This window comes from Scyliorhinus torazame, chromosome 3 (genome assembly GCF_047496885.1).
Source record: "Scyliorhinus torazame isolate Kashiwa2021f chromosome 3, sScyTor2.1, whole genome shotgun sequence".
In the NCBI taxonomy this organism is placed as follows: domain Eukaryota; kingdom Metazoa; phylum Chordata; class Chondrichthyes; order Carcharhiniformes; family Scyliorhinidae; genus Scyliorhinus; species Scyliorhinus torazame.
In genome coordinates, this window is record NC_092709.1 from 261,815,450 (window position 1) to 261,832,806 (window position 17,357).

Here is a 17,357-nt window from a genome sequence, read left to right on the forward strand (position 1 = left end):
AGTTCTACAGGAAGTACGCAGACCTGTTGGCCCCGCTACTGGTGAGGACCTTTAATGAGGCAAGAGAGGAGGGGACCCTGCCCCCGACAATGTAGGAAGCGACAATTTCTTTGATCCTAAAGCGGGACAAGGACCCACTGAAATGTGGATCGTACAGGCTGATCTCGCTCCTCAATTTGGATGCAAAGTTGCTGGCAAAAGTGCTGGCCACGAGGATCGAGGACTGTGTCCTGGGGGTAATCCACGAGGACCAGAAGGATTTATAAAGGGCAGGCAACTAAACACCAATGTGCGGCGGCTCTTAAACGTGATAATGATGCCATCGGAGGAGGGAGAGGCGGAGATAGTGGCAGCTATGGACGCGGAGAAGGCCTTTGACCGAGTAGAGTGGGAGTACCTCTGGGAGGTGCTGCGCAGGTTTGGGTTCGGGGTAGGGTTTATCAATTGGGTTAAGCTCCTTTACAGAGCCCCGATGGCAAGTGTAGTGACGAACCGGCAGAGGTCGGAGTACTTTCGACTGTACCGAGGGACGAGGCAGGGGTGCCCCCTGTCCCCCCTGTTGTTCGCATTGGCGATCGAACCATTGGCCATGCCATTGAGGGAGTCTAATAAATGGAAGGGGGTGGTCCGAGGGGGAGAAGAGCATCGGGTGTCGCTATATGCGGATGACCTGTTGCTGTACGTGGCGGATCCAATGGAGGGGATGGTGGAGGTCATGCAGACTCTAAGGGAGTTTGGGGAGTTTTCGGGCTATAAGCTCAATGTAGGGAAGAGTGAGCTCTTTGTATTACAGGCGGGGGACCAAGAAAGAGGGATAGGGGACCTACCGCTGAGGAGGGCGGAGGGGAGCTTTCGGTATCTGGGGATCCAGATAGCCAGGAGTTGGGGGACCCTACATAAACTGAATCTGACGAGGTTGGTGGAGCAAATGGAGGAGGATTTCAAAAGATGGGACATGCTACCGCTCTCGCTGGCGGGTAGAGTGCAGTCGGTCAAAATGGTGGTCCTTCCGAGGTTTCGGTTTGTGTTTCAGTGCCTTCCCATCGTGATCACTAAGGCCTTTTTTTAAGAGAGTAGGCAGGAGTATTATGGGGTTTGTGTGGGCGAATAAGATCCCGAGAGTAAGGAGAGGGTTCCTGGAATGCAGTAGGGACCGAGGAGGGTTGGCACTGCCAAACCTGGGGAGCTACTACTGGGCAGCAAATGTGGCGATGATCCGCAAGTGGGTTATGGAGGGAGAGGGGGCGGCATGGAAGAGGATGGAGATGGCGTCCTGTAAAGGAACGAGCCTGGGGCGTTGGTGACGGCACCACTGCCGCTCTCGCCGACAAAGTATACCACGAGCCTGGTGGTGGCGGCAACGCTAAGGATCTGGGGCCAGTGGAGACGGCACCGGGGTGCAATGGGAGCATCGGTGTGGTCCCCGATCAGGGGTAACCACCGGTTTGTCCCGGGGAAGATGGACGGGGGGGTTCCAGAGCTGGCATCGGGCGGGGATTGGAAGAATGGGGGACCTGTTCATCGACGGGACGTTTGCGAGCCTTGGGGCACTGGAGGAGAAGTTCGAGTTACCCCCGGGAAATGCCTTTAGATATATGCAGGTGAGGGCTTTTGTGAGGCGACCGGTGATGGAATTCCCGTTGCTCCCAGCACAAGAAGTCCAAGATAGGGTGATCTCGGGTGTATGGGTCGGGGAGGGCAAGGTGTCGGAAATACACCAGGTGTTGAAAGAAGAGGGGGAAGCGCTGGTAGAAGAGTTGAAGGGTAAATGGGAGGAGGAGCTGGGGGAGGAGATCGAGGAAGGTCTGTGGGCTGATGCCCTAGGTAGGGTTAATTCCTCCTCCTCGTGTGCCAGGCTCAGCCTGATACAATTTAAGGTGGTCCACAGAGCGCACTTGACGGGGGCGAGGTTGAGTAGGTTCTTTGGGGTAGAGGACAGATGTGGAAGGTGCTCAGGGAGCCCGGCGAACCATGTCCATATGTTTTGGTCATGCCCGGCACTGGAGGGGTTCTGGAGAGGAGTGGCGGGAGCAATATCTCAGGTGCTGAAAGTCCGGGTCAAGAAAAGCTGGGGGCTAGCAATATTTGGAGTAGTGGACGAACCAGGAGTGCAGGAGGCGAAAGAGGCAGTCATTCTGGCCTTTGCGTCCCTAGTAGCCCGGCGAAGGATCTTGCTAATGTGGAAGGAGGCGAAGCCCCCCAGCCTGGAGGCCTGGATAAATGATATGGCTGGGTTCATAAAGTTGGAGAGGATTAAGTTCGCCTTGAGAGGGTCTGCACAGGGGTTCTACAGGCGGTGGCAACCGATCCTAGACTATCTCGCGGAGCGTTAGAGGAAGGTCGGTCAGCAGCAGCAGCAACCTTGGGGGGGGGGGGGGGGGGGGGGAAAGAGGGGGGACTGCCTGGGAGGGTGGATGAGCAAGAGATAACATGAAGGGTTGGGGAATCTGGCACGTACGGGTGAGGGCCAGTGTACAAAGCTGTGTAAATATATTGTTTTGCCATGTATATATCTTGCTCTGCGCGATTTCTCGTTTTTTTTTTTTTGTTACGGGGGTGGGGGGTTATTGTTTGTAAGGGAGAAAAATCGTGTTAAAAAAAAAACTTCAATAAATATATAGATTTTTTTTTTTTTTAAAAACAGTTTGGACACACCCACTTACAGGGAAACTGCCTGAAAATTTGAGTTTTTTTACCTCGCAAGGCAAAATATTGCCTGAAATTAAACAAACAGTTGAAGAAAACTTTTGCAGCACCATGGACCAAAGTGTTTGCAGAATGCAACATGAAGAAAATGTCAACAGATCTATAACTAAAGAAGATCAATTGTACATTGAAGAATATTACTCAGATGTGGCAGAGATATTCGAATGAGGATTATTGTGTCAGCAACACCGTTGAAAAGCTAAATACCACTCTATTAAAGGCAGGTGAATCTAATACATTGATGGCATTGCACACAGTTGCTACAATGTGTGGTGTTGGGTGCTCTGGTGCACAGATGAGCCAACACAGTTGTATGTGGTACAACTCTATTTTATTATAACTCTTATAATACAGTTCGTTCTGGATACTCTGCACGTGCTGTCTCCCTGAGTGTGTTTGGCAATAGATGTGTCCTGGTTCTCCTCTGCAGCTAATACTGACCACCAGGGGTCGTGTCTGTGCTTTTATATCTTTCTGTCATTGGTTGTGGTGTTGTGTGTTCTGATTTGTCTGTTGGTGTGTCTATCATGATGTGTGTGTTTGAATATCATGACATCCCCCCTTTTTACAAAGACAAGTGCCTACGTGGTTATAAATATAATTGTGTCGTGAGTGCATCTAAGAGTGTGCGTTTGTGTTGTGTACAGCGTGTGTTTATGACGTAACTATTTACATGGGGCTATGTCGGGTGCGTCACACTAACAAGGTTGTACCATAACAAAACTTGGATGCGAGAGAAAAAAAAACTTGAACATTGGTCCGGTCAGACGATATCTGGAACAATAAACAACAACAGGTTATAATACAGAAGTGTTTGACTTTTTGAACGTATTAACAGCGTTATAAGTCCAGTCTAATGGGTGACCGCCTCAAGACTGGGCTGGTCCTCAAGCCGGTTCAGCTGTGGAGATTTGGGGTCACACTGGTTCACCTTGGACTGTTGGAGGTGATGCTGTTGCCGAAGTCTCTACTTTACCATTTGTTGTACTTCGTGCAGTGCTTGGTTTTTTCATTCGTGCAAATATAACATTCAACATCTTTGTTAGTGGTGCCCTGGCTGTGGTTTGGTTCTGGTGACGATGGAAGGGGCATGATCCGTGGCATCTCCACGAAGTCATCCTTGGGAACCAGTGGAGGATCCGGCGTGTGCGTACGGTGCAGTTGCGAGCGTGGAAGGCGGCACAAAGCCCGCTGATTGCGCCTACGCACCAATCCATCCGCCCTGCATGCCAGGAACAAGGTGGAGTCTGTTTTCTTTTTATGTTTGTGGTGGACGGCATCTTGTAGCCGATGGGTCGTTGCCATCGAAGTAGCACCATCACTAATATCATGCAAGGCGATGACTGTGCCAGATGTGGAAGTTGGCCAAGACCGTGTACGCTGGTTCCGGCCACCTGCTGTGCCGGAAGGGTGACTCCGCAGAGAAACGTCGAAGCATGTCGCCTTGGAGAGAGAATTGTTGCTCGCATCAACGTCTGGCGATGGCGCGAATTGGTGTGTCCATCTTGGACCGCCGGTGCTGGTTGCCACTGCCGACCCAGTGGGACTGCCACGCGATCCATTCCCTGTCGCCGTGGCATCTGCCGTCACCCTGAGCGTGCCATCACCGAGGCCGCGACACCGCCCGTCCGGAGCAAGGTCTGGCGTGCGCAAATCAGAGTCGGCGCTTGGCTGCTCCCCATCTGGAGTCCGGTCTGCCTTCCGTCGATGCCCCCCGTCCGGAGTCCCAACAGGTTCACTGGAGGCAGCCGAGATTCCCTGAAGCTGCACTTCTGGAGTCGGAACCTGCAGGAATGCACCAACCAGTGGAGAGGCTCGAGCCATCGAGGGTGGAAGCGGTGCGCCGCCACGGCAGTCGTCAGTGGTCCCACCGTGATCGTTGAGTGCCTCGGTACGCACTAGGCGAGGTCTGTCACCTTGCACCTTTTGCATGGGAAGTGGGATGCTGTCGTCACTCGTCTCACATCCCGTGGATAGATCGTCATTAGCAGCTTGCTGTTCACTAGGGTTGGGTAAATTGTCAGAGTTTTCATCTGGTGGTGCACACCATGTCGGTGGACTGTCATTGTCTTGCCATTGTCCTTCATTTGGGCTTTTCTTCTTTGGAACTTTAAATCTTCCCCCAGACATTGCAGAACCTTGTTTATTACCCCCAAATTCTCCCATATGTATGGTCTCGAATATAGGATCCACTGTTTCTATCGACATTGTACCATTTTCCAAAGAACATTCCGTTTCACTTTTCTTCTCAGGTACCTCATATGTAACTTTGTTTAATGTACATGCCTTCATGGTCTCTGCGTCTGATTTTGCTGGGACTGGCATGGTCACAGTCTCTCTTTTACTGTTCTCAATTGCCCACATTATACTCCCCATACATAACTGCTTAATCACTGGGGTTAGTGTGGTACAATGGATAATCGGGTCGACCTTATCTGCATCTTCACCATTAGTGGAAAGCACACTTGGTTCACTTGAAACTGCTGTGGGTTTTAAATTCGTTATCTGGCTACTCGATGTCGGTGTCCTCAGGATTCTTGCTCCAATGTTCTGCTCAATAATCAGTGGAGTGTGTATAGGTTCAATGCAATTAATGTTCCCCTCAAGGTTTGAAGAGTCATTACTGACTAACTGCTGGTCTCCGAAGTTGGGATTTTGCGGCATTGTGTTGAAGGGAGACATTTGTCCCTGCTGTAGATATGATTCAGGTTGTGTTATTTCCATTACCTGAGGATCAATGTCTTGTCCATTTTTTCGATCCGTACTAAAACACTGGCAATTCTCAGTCTGCTCCTTGCAAGTTAAACATTCAATTAATTTCGTTAGCAAATCCTCAGCATCCTTCTGTGGCCGTGCAGCATTATTAATCTCTGTTCGGCTACAATGATCCTGAAGGTCAGCGCATAAATCTTTTTTCTTCGGGCTTGGACGAGGCGATTCCTTTGGCTTGTCTTCAGTTGGGCTTGAACAGTCTTCAGCGCTGTGCCCTTTATTGTAGCATGAGAGACCGTCATGGTCATGCTGCTGTGTAGTGGAGCATGGTAGGCTGTTATAGCCTTCTTGCTGTTCACGGGAGCATGGCAGACTTGCATCGTCTGCCGCTGGTTGGTCAGGAGAGGTTGCTAGACCCTCATGGTCTTGTTCCTGCAAGGACTGCGCTCTGGAGTCTTGCGTTCCTTCCATCGTGGAGTCCGTCCACGAGCTCTCTGTGGAGGCTTGTGACACTGGAGTCACTTCTTGTTCGTGCAAGGACTGCGCTCTGGAGTCTTGCGTTGCTTCTATCGTGGAGGCTGTCCACGAGCTCTCTGTGGAGGCTTGTGACACTGGAGTCACTTCTTGTCCGTGCAAGGACTGCGCTCTGGAGTCTTGCATTTCTGCAATTGTGGAGTCTGTCCACGAGCTTGCTGTGGAAGCTTGTGACACTGGAGTCACTTCTGGTTCATGCGAGGACTGCACTCTGGAGTCTTGCATGTCTTCTTTCATAGAGTCGGGAACGTTGAGCGGGATGTGGACCACGCTCTGTGTGGCAGCAGGGCACTCTCCGTGTGCTTGCACCGCTCCCTGTCTGTTAATGTCAGGCTGCAGCATCATCCGGTACTGATAAGTTGGAACGTCATATCTGCTGGATTGAAGATCCTCAAATCCGAAAAATGAATCCGCATCTGCGTCGGATTCAATGTGGGGGCCGCCAATGTGCAACACGAAAGGTTCGTCCGAGTCATAGTCATATAGGACCACGGAGCTATCATTGGGCTCGCGAGGTCCGGAAACACTGTAAAAATCGTCATCGAAGTATTCAAGGTCGGAATCATCGGCTTGTGCGTAGGTAACTGCTTGTCGGAGGGTTCTTCGGAGGTTAAATTCATCTCCTGGGTCAATTTGCGGCACTGTGCTGTCATTCCAGGTGAAGGAAGGTTGTTTTACAGCTTTAACAGATTTTTGTTTTTTTGATTTGGGACGTTTCCCTTTTAAATTGGATTTGGGACATTTCCCTTTTAAATTGGTGCAGTCTGGGGCCTCTGACATCCTGACGCTCGGTATGTAGCACGTAGGAAGCGACTGCGCATGCTCAGATCGCTGTTCCTTTACCGATGGCCGTTTTCTTGACTGCGCATGCGCAGCATCTCGCGCATGCGCAAACGAAACTTCCGGTTCTGCGCACTTCTTGCGCAACTGTGCTAGCGTTATACCTTTAGCAAGATGGCCGCCGACCTCGACCCAGCCTTTTCTCAGGCCCGGGATTTCGGGCTCCGGGATCCCAGCCACGAGGTGAGTACTGCAGCTTTTCTTACCTTTAAGTCCCCATTGGATTGCGTATTCTTCACAGTACTTGGAGAATTTGCCCAGGACTGCCTGGTAATCGTGCCTTTGCTGCCTCCTGAAGAACCTGAACCTTCTGAACATTGCTCTTGCCCTTGCACCGGCGACGGTGAGGAGAAATTCAATTTTTTCCTTATCATCCCGGTCCTTGAGTTCAGCTGCCACCAGGAACAACTCGAAATCTTGCCGCAATCGCCGCCAGTTTTCGTGGAGGTCGCCGTCGCACTGGAGCGCCTGCGGAACCGGGAGCTCGTACATCATGCCTGGGCACTGCTGGTTGTCTCTGTACACTGAGGTATGCCGGCAGGTATCGATCCACTCCTGTACCATGTGGTGTTGGGTGCTCTGGTGCACAGATGAGCCAACACAGTTGTATGTGGTACAACTCTATTTTATTATAACTCTTATAATACAGTTCGTTCTGGATACTCTGCACGTGCTGTCTCCCTGAGTGTGTTTGGCAATAGATGTGTCCTGGTTCTCCTCTGCAGCTAATACTGACCACCAGGGGTCGTGTCTGTGCTTTTATATCTTTCTGTCATTGGTTGTGGTGTTGTGTGTTCTGATTTGTCTGTTGGTGTGTCTATCATGATGTGTGTGTTTGAATATCATGACACAATGGACAGCAGTAACCAGTCAAATGGACAAGAAGACTCCACAGAGAGAGCACTGAAAGACTCCACAGAGAGAGCACTGAAAGACTCCACAGAGAGAGCACTGAAAGACTCCACAGAGAGAGCACTGAAAGACTCCACAGAGAGAGCACTGAAAGACTCCACAGAGAGAGCACTGAAAGACTCCACAGAGAGAGCACTGAAAGACTCCACAGAGAGAGCACTGAAAGACTCCACAGAGAGAGCACTGAAAGACTCCACAGAGAGAGCACTGAAAGACTCCACAGAGAGAGCACTGAAAGACTCCACAGAGAGAGCACTGAAAGACTCCACAGAGAGAGCACTGAAAGACTCCACAGAGAGAGCACTGAAAGACTCCACAGAGAGAGCACTGAAAGACTCCATAGAGAGAGTGATGAAAGACTCCACAGAGAGAGCAATGAAAGACTCCACAGAGAGAGCGATGAAAGACTCGACAGAGAGAACAATACAAGAAGACTCTGAAGGTCTATCTAGCTTATTTGATCAACAAGAAGACAAATATAAAGGTGTATCCAGCGTATTTGATCAACAGGAAGAAGACTATGAAGATCGATCCAGCTTATTGGATCAACAAAACAAAGGCAATGATGTCTACCCAGTGTCTTTGCGAATAGCGACAAAGTGATCACAATTAGCATACAAGATGTGCAGGACCACAGCGAGACTGACCGATCTCAGTTGGGCTGTACAAAAGAACATGGCAATCAGTGTGAAACAATGAATGACTCAATTGAGCACAGATTAATTGTAAACAACCTACAAGAAAATTACATCTTGGATAAGTCGACTCCAGTAGAGGAGCACCAAAGGTACATCCAATCATCCAGAAAGGACTGATATTACCAAGCTCAGCGAAACATCAGATCATTCATATGAACCTGAGATCATAAAGTGCAATGAAACATCAGATAATATAAAGGGCGCTACACTAAAATGTTTGAGCATGAATCAAACAATCCAGAAGGAACAGTTCTTGAACACTAAAAGAGAAACTATGGAACAACAAATGTACACAATGGTATGACTGTGAAACTGAAGGACACCTTAACAGCACAGTCCACTGCAATGTCACGAAGAACAGGACATTGTTTCGAAAAGAAAGTCATACCAATGAATTTAATTAGTTCATTTTTGCTCACAGACAAAAAGCAAATCAGTTTTTAAGGCAAATGACACACAAAAATCGACACCACAAGCACATAAAAAAAGACCAGGTCAGACAACAAAAGTGGTTCAACCAGTCGAACACCTGATGATGACTTGTTCAAAACATCACAAGTGAAGACTAAGGACAGACTTATATTTGTGAATATCACAAATGGTCTGTTTGATAAAATTTATTTTGCCTCATCTGTTAATTTCATATACAGATCATGTATTATGTACCAATATAATATTCTTTCCTTTGGTAATAGAAAAGAAATGTCCAAAAAAGAGGGATGTAATGATATGTATATAGTTAGGTCAGTGAAGGGTTAATAAAGACATCTCTGAGTAAATAAAACACTAGAGGGCGTTACTACTTCTCTGTATTGAAGACATTCTCTAAAGGAATTCTGGGAATAGCTGAGAGAAGCATAGAGAGAAACTGGAAGGAGAAGTATGAAGAGTAGCATAAGGAGAAGCATGGTGAAAGCACAAGAAGAAGCTTAGAGTAGATGGAGATAGCGCGAGGTTAGATCATAGTGTAGTTCGTGACTAGATTATTGAGTACAGTAAGACAGATTCAATATCATTTAATTATCTGTAGCTCAGTAGAGTGTTCAAACTTCATTTAATTAGTAGTGTAATAGTAAATTAGTTTTATTTCAATCTTTTGATTGGTATATTCTTTGTCAACAGTACATCGGGCCATTATGGAAGAAAGGACAAAGAATACAACATATTACCAATCATGATAGTATAACATGTTACCAGGAATAGAAACACAAGTACCTCCAGTCCACCCTCAAAATCTCCTCCACCAGCCTTGCCATCTCTGCCAGTTCCGCCTTCTCCCTATGTGCCTGAATCAAGATAAACTCCCCCTGAGCCACCGCCTTGAGTGCCTCCAGCAGGGTGGTGGCCGTGATCTCCCTATGTTGTTCAGCTCCACATAACCCCATATGGCAGCCCTCACCTGCTCGCACACCTCATCCGCCAACAGCCCCACATTCAGCCTCCACTGCGGCGCTGCCCCCCCCCCCCCCCGCCCCCCCCCCCCGCCCACTCGCAAATCCACCCAGTGCGGCAAGTGGTCTGAGACCACAATCGGCGAATACTCAGAGTTGACCACCCCCACCAACAGCACCTTGGCCACCCGTCCCATACACTCCTTAAACCCCTTTTGCCACCACCGGCACCTTCGCCGATCTTGGGCTCAAACTTGGCTTGATGACCGTATTAAAATCCCCCATGATCAACCGGTGCGAGTCCAGGTCAGGAATCTCTCCAGCACCCGCCTTAAACTCCACAGCCTCCCAATTTGGAGCATTAATGTTTACCAGGACCACCACAACCCTCGAGCTTCCTACTCACCATCACAAACCTCCCCCCGGAATCTGCCACAATATTCCCCACCTCGAACGCCACCCGCTTATTCACTGCCACCCCCCCCTTGCCTTCATGTCCAGTCCCGAGTGGAATACCTGCCCCACCCATCCTTTTCTCAACCTTGTCTGATCCCCAGTCTTTAAATGCATTTCATGTAGAAAAGCCACATTCGCCTTCAGATACCTCAAGTGCGCGAACACACGTGACCATTTGACCGGCCCATTCAACCCCCTTACATTCCACGTGACTAGCGTGGTCAGGTGGCTCCCCGCCCCCTCCCCTGACGATCAACCATATCCATTTTTGGGCCTACCCCCGTCCCATGTCACATGACCCTCCAGGTACACCCTCGGTTGTCCACGGTCGTCATTCCTTTTCCAACTACGCCACTACGACCGCACCTTTGTCAGCACCCCCACCCAAAACCAAACAACAACCTCATTCCCTCTCCCCTACACCAACCACCTGACCACCCCCCACTGTGTTCCCATTAACTAGCCCTCCCCTCCAGCTAGCATGGCAGCCCTCACCCAAGGCCTCCAAATCTCCTACTCCCCGATTCCCATCCCCTCACCCGTCCACACTCAAGAAACTGAAAAAAGATGCACTCGTCCTTGATGCACCCCACCAGCACTCATCCTTGATGCTCCTCAAGCACCCCACCAGCAAACCCAACAAACCATTTCAAAGGAGAAAATGTTTTGCAAAAACAACAGAAAGAAAATACCTCCTCCCATCTCCTCAAAAGTTCAATGTCCTTCCTCTTCTGCCAGTTCATTGTCCCTCAAAAATTCCATCGCCTCCTCTGGCGTACCAAAATAGTATTCCCTATTCTGGAATATCACCCAGAGGTGGGCTGAGTACAGCACCCCAAACTTCACCCCCTTCTTGAAGAGGGCAGCCTTGACCCGATTAAACCTGGCCCTCCTCTCCTGGTTCACCCGCAGCTCGTTCCCTTCCCAGGTGCACTTCCTCATCTGCCTCGCCCACCGAAGAATCTTCTCTTTGTCCAAGAAGTGGTGCAACCGCACCATCGCCCTTGGCAGCCCGTCTGCCTCCTCATCAATGCTCTATGCACTCGGTTGACCTCCTGAAGATGGTCAAAGGCCCCCTCCCCCATCAGCTGCTCCAGCATTTTGGCCACATGCATATCGGCCTCTGCACCTTCGATGCCTTCAGGCATCCTCACTATCCATAAATTTTGGCTTCTGGATCGGTGCTCCAGATCGTCCACCTTCTCCTTCAGCCTCATCTAGAGCATCACCCCCACCTCGGCCACCAATGAGACGAGCTGCTCCTCGTGCTCCCCATCGCCTCCTCCACTTTCTGGTCACCTGGCCCTGGGACTCCAGCCTCTGCTCCACTCTCTCAATCCCCGCTTTGAGTGGCTCTAACTACTTGGCCAGATCCTCCAGGGCTTCCCTTCTCTGCTGGCTGAACCTCTCATTTAAAAAGTCCACCATGCTCCGTTGACCTGGGCAGGCAGAACAGGCCCTTTGCAATCTTAAACCAATAGCGTACGAAGACTCTCCAGCTCCCTTCTTCTCAACCTACTCCTAGTTCATGGATCCATCCACCAGCCACACCACAGGAGTTACACCTTCAGCTGGTACTCCTACACATCTTTCCATCCAAAATTCCACCCCTCAGGTGGGCAAAGTACCGGGAAATTCCACCTTGATTGGGAGCTACCAAATGTGCAACCACTCACTTCATGTCTGCCACCGGAAGTCCATTGCTGCACTTCTGCCCTAACCCCATGCCTTCTTCCCGTTAGGGCTCCCCCAGTCCTTTTCTTACACCCTATCAGACTCCACGTCCAGTGGACCTCCCTGTGCCATTTCCATCATGTCGAAGGTAATGCCACCACAAATACACCATCCCCTCGCTATCACTCAACATTTCAAAAAGGGCTATTTCTTCTATGGAAACCTGATCTGCTCCTCAATTATCCCCAATAGCTTTCTTCCTTCATATGCACGCACAGGAAATGCAATGCCTGCCCTTTAACCTCTTCCCTATCTATTATTCAAAGCCAAAACGCTCCTTCCAGGTGAAAGAACGATTTACTTGAACTTCTTTTGGGGACCGGTTTAGCTCGCTTGGCTAGATAACAGAGCAAGGCCAATAGCATAGGTTCAATTCCCATACTGGCTGAAGTTATTCATGAAGGTCATGAAGTGTTCTCAACCTTGCCCCTCACCGGAGGTATGGTGATCTTTAGGTTAAATCACCACCAGTCAGCATTCCCCCTCAAAAGGGAAAAGCAGCCTGTGGTCATCTGGGACTATGGAGACTTTACCTTTATTTATTTCCATTTCATACACTGGAGTCATGGCTCATGATGTGTTTGCCTCTGCATGAACGAGAATGAAGAGAGATTGGATGACCGCTTTGCTCAGTCCACATTTGTGACACCAATCTTCCTGTCATTTTAAATTTCTTCCACACTTTGACCTCTTTCCTTAGTATCCCACCCTGTTCCAATGAAGCACAAGGAACAATACTCATCTTCCAATTAGGCACTTTACATCCCTCTGAACTCAACATGGAGGTCAACAATTTCCGACCAGAACTCTGTCCCTATTTTGCCAGAAAGCAACTGAACTATTGGCAATGATTCTCCTATTCGCACTGTCCCTAGGCCCATTTTCTATTTCTTTATTTGTTCCATTACTACCCCATTTTGCCTGGCACCATCATTCATTTGTCATTTAGTCTCTCCTACCTTACAGCCTATTCAAGCCTTTCCTTTTGTTACCGTGGGCGGCACGGTAGCACAGTGGTTAGCACTGTTGCTTCACCATGCCAGGGTCCCGGGTTAGATTTATGCCTTGGGTCACTGTCTGTGCAGAGTCTACACATTCTTCCAGTGTCTGCGTGGGTTTCCTCCGGGTGCTCCGGTTTCCTTCCACAAGTCCCGAAAGACGTGCTGTTAGGTAATTTGGACATTCTGAATTCTCCCTCTGTGTACCCGAACAGGCGTCGGAACAAGAGGATTTTCACAGTTACTTCATTGCAGTGTTAATGTAAGCCTATTTGTGACAATAAAGATTATTATATTATGTTTCCGCCTTCCCCTCTTTCTCTGCTTCTGTACTTCTTTAAAACCTGTTCCATTCTACAAATCTTTCCAATTGTGATGATATATCAACTCTATTTCTCACTCCACTGATGCTGCCTTATCAGCTGAGTATTTCCAGCATTTCTGTTTTTATTTCAGATCTCCAATATTTTGCCACATCTTATTTTTGAATGGAACTTCTTACACCCACCTATCTATCTGAAAGGTAACAGCTAAACATTGTAGCACTGAATTGTCAGCTGTGTTTCCTGGAGTGGTCCTTGAATCCACGACCTACTGATTTAGAAGCAAGAGCACTGCCATTCAGCTCAACTGACACAGAGCAATAGGTTATGAAATTAAATGCATAACTGAAATCTTTTGCAATGCTTATTTCATCAATCGGACAAAGCAGTCTTCAGTATCAGCAGGAGATGAGTGTCTTTACCAATCCAGTCTTTAGTTTACCATTCATCCAAATAACTTAAACTTTTGAAGAAGACAGTTGAGGTAATTTGAGCAGACTACCTAAAGTAACCGTTGACTCGTTAAAAAAAAAAGGAGAGAGGTTTAAGTCAGAAGGAAATAAAGGAAAATTGTGTTAGGTGGAAAAGATAAAAATAATGCAAATCCTAAAAATATTCTTGTGTTAGAGAATGAGCTATTATTTAAAACATACAGGCTCTGCAAACTTACAAAATAAATTAAACAATTGCTCTCTGCAAGGATTTAGAAGTGATTAAGTTTGACTACATTAGTACGAGTATATACACAGACCTTGTCATTCGAAAGAAATCTTTCTGAGAGACTGTGTGTGGACCAGTACTCTCACTCATTCCATAGAGTTCAAAAATTGGGATACGAAGGCTTAGGAAGAACTCCAATGTATCTTTGGTAATGGGTGCTGCTCCTGTGAAGTACTTTGTGCAATGATCCAGGCCCAATAAAACACGAACTTTCTTAAAAACCAAGCTATTTGCCAAAGCGAATCCACAGGGCACATGTGTGTTCCTGTAACAGAAAAGGAGGTGTAAATAACCTCTTTTTTCCCTCGCTACACAGCATAAAAAACAAGTTAGGCAAGAATTTGTTAATAGAAAAATAAGTTTATGATTTAGTTCATACAACAATCTCTCCCTGAATGTCAGCAAAACTAAGGAGCTCGTCATTTGACTTCAAGAAACAATGTCTCGTACACACCCCTGTCTGCATCAATGGTGCTGAGATGGAGATGGTTGACAGTTTCAAATTCCTAGGTGTGCACATCAACAATCTGTCCTGATCCACCCACATTGACGCTACAAACAAGAAAGCACAACAGTGCCTATACTTCCTCAGGAAACTAAGGAAATTCGGCATGTCCATATTGACTCTTAGACAGATGCACTATAGAAAGCATCCTATCTGGCTGCATCACAGCCTGGTATGGCAACTACTTGGTCAAAGACCGTAAGAAACTACAGAGAGTCATGAACACAGCCCAGTCCATCACGTGAACCCACGTCCCATTCATTGACTCTATCCACACCTACCGCTGCCTTGGGAAAGCGGGCAGCAAAATCAAAGACCCTTCCCACCCCGGTTATGCTCTCTTCCAACCTCTTCCATCGGGCAGGCAATACAAAAGTCGGAGAACACGCACTAACAGATTCAAAGACAGCTTCTTCCCCGCTGTTACCAGATTCCTGAATGACCCTCTTATGGACTTATCTGATCTCTCCACATATCTTCTCTACTGCATAGCACTGCACTCCATATGCTTCACCCGATGTCTGTGTCTATGTATTTACATTGTGTATTGATCGTATGTCCTGTGTTTATCTGCCTGGACTGTACGCAGAACAATCTAAATATATTTTGAGGAAGAAGAGAGCTGGAAGAAAACTGTATAAGACAAGGTCAGAGGCTTAATAATTCCAAATTAGAAGAGCAAAAAATGGAGGAGGACTTATAAAAAAACATTTTCGATTGCAAGTGGAAAATTTGATTATGTTACCTGTTCAACCTGATTTCTGACTGTGGCACTTATTAACTGCACTGCTGATTGAACAGTGGACTCAATATCATTACTTGCTAATGCTACATCAAGGTAACCTGTACCTCCTAAAAGGGGAGATGCAATGTGGCTGGGATAGGTGAGCTGAATTTGATTAGGGAAACAGTGAAAAATAGCTGAACATGGGAAAGAGAACAGACGCCCAGCTTTTCCAATGCTGCACTAGAGATATGGTGGAAGAGGGAAAGGAGAACATCCTATATCCACAGCGGGTCAGAAAGCCATACAGGCACAAAATGAGAAGGCACTCGGAACAAACAGCCATGAACAGCAATGCTTGGAGTGACGGTCACACTCCTTGGGATAGGGTCTTCTCGTTTAGAATGTGGACAGGGACAGGAGTGTGTAACTGCAGCTGAGTCAGGTAAGGGGACCCAGAGGGCAGGAATGTCAGCCTCTGAAATGCAATTGTCCAACAGGCTTGAGTTTCTTTTAGCTTGTTGAGAGTGAGGGCTGCAGGGTGTTACGTTCTGGTGCTTGGCCAGTAGGAATTATGCACAATAGAACGTCTAGTTCTTGACTAGTTCAAATGTTTTATTATAAAATAAATGCGTGGTTCAGATAACTATGAGAAATATATTACAAACTTTATCCTAGAGATACTGCAAGTGTGACTATCCACTAACACGACTATCTCCAGACTCCTCAAGATGCAGTCATGTGGTAGATTTACACTGCCACCTGCTGGTTGGAGGTCGTTTATATCACTATTTACATGATTCCTTATGCATATCATCACACAGGGTGGATGAACTGACTGACCATGGCACCGTGATACAGAATGCCAATCAAGTGAGAGGGAGCACATAAGAATGTAGTCGTAGTAGGGACAGTGAGGGGGATTGACACTATTCTCTGCAGCAAAGAGAGAATTCAGACGGCTGTGTTGCTGACCGCTGCCAGGGTTCATTATTCGGGGGTATGTGACTTTTCATAAGGACAGGCAGGAAGGAAAGGGTGGTGGAGTAGCTTTGTTAGTACAAGACAAAATAAGTACAAAAGCAAGAAATGATCCTGGGTCGAAAGATGTAAATGTAATTGGGTGGCGAGTGGCACAATGGTTCACACTGCAGCCTCAGCGCCAGGATCCCAGGTTCAATTCTGGCCTTGGGTCACTGTGTGTGGAGTTTGCGTGTTCTCCCCATGACTGCGTGGGTTTCCTCCTGGTGCTATGGTTTCCTTCCGCAGTCCAAAGATGAGCAGGCTAGGTGGATTAGCTATGCTAAATTGCGCCTTAGTGCCCAGGGATGCGCAGACTAGATTATAGGGTAACGGGGATAGGGCAGGGGAGTGGACATGCATAGAGTGCTCTTTCAAAGGGTCAGTGCAGACTCAATGGATCAAGTGGCCTCGTTCCGCACTGCACGGATTTTATAATTCTATTGATCCATATGGATACAAGAAATAACAAAGGGAAGACGACACTGGTGGAAGTAGTCTTTAGGACACCCAACAGGAGCTATACTGTGGGATAGAGAATAAATCAGGAGATAATGAGGGCTTGTAAAAAAGGCAGTACATTAATCATGGTTGACATTAATCTTCATGTGAATTGGGAAAATCAAATTGGCTAGTTCATAGTATACTGTGTTAACAGCTTCCTAGAACAATATGTTGTGGATCCAACCAGGAACCAGGCTATCTTGGATCTGGTAATTTATAATGAGGCAGGTTTAATAAACAATCTCAGAGTTGATAATCCCCTAGGAAACAGTGCTCATAACATGGTAGAACTTAGAATTCAGTTTGAGAGAGAAATTTGGATGAGAAACAACTGTGCTAAAGTTGAATAAGGTTAATTATAAAGGCAGAGTTGACTGGAGTGGATTTCAAAAGAGGTTTAGCAGAAAAGGTAGTTGAACAGCAATGGCAGGCGTTTGTGAAAATAGTTCATGACTCATAACAAAGATATATCCCAATGAGGAGTAGGGATTCTAGGAAGGGGATAAATCAACCAAGGAAGTTAACCATTGTGTTAAACTGAGAGAAACATATAAATTGTGGCAAAGATTAAGTGTAAGCC

General features: G+C 47.5%; 1 protein-coding gene across 4 annotated transcripts in view; it reads right to left on the reverse strand.

The window, feature by feature from the left end:
* The window catches only part of LOC140409078 (long-chain-fatty-acid--CoA ligase ACSBG2-like), a 278,888-nt gene that overhangs the window by 71,524 nt on the left and 190,007 nt on the right, over positions 1 to 17,357 (reverse strand). For 3 of the 4 annotated variants that reach the window (XM_072497171.1, XM_072497170.1, XM_072497169.1), the window contains one exon: positions 14,056 to 14,289. The exons of the other annotated variant lie outside the window; for it this stretch is intronic. In XM_072497171.1, the coding sequence (XP_072353272.1) occupies positions 14,056 to 14,289 (234 nt within the window). The remainder of the gene's footprint in view (positions 1 to 14,055; positions 14,290 to 17,357) is intronic. 4 annotated transcript variants of the gene reach the window in all.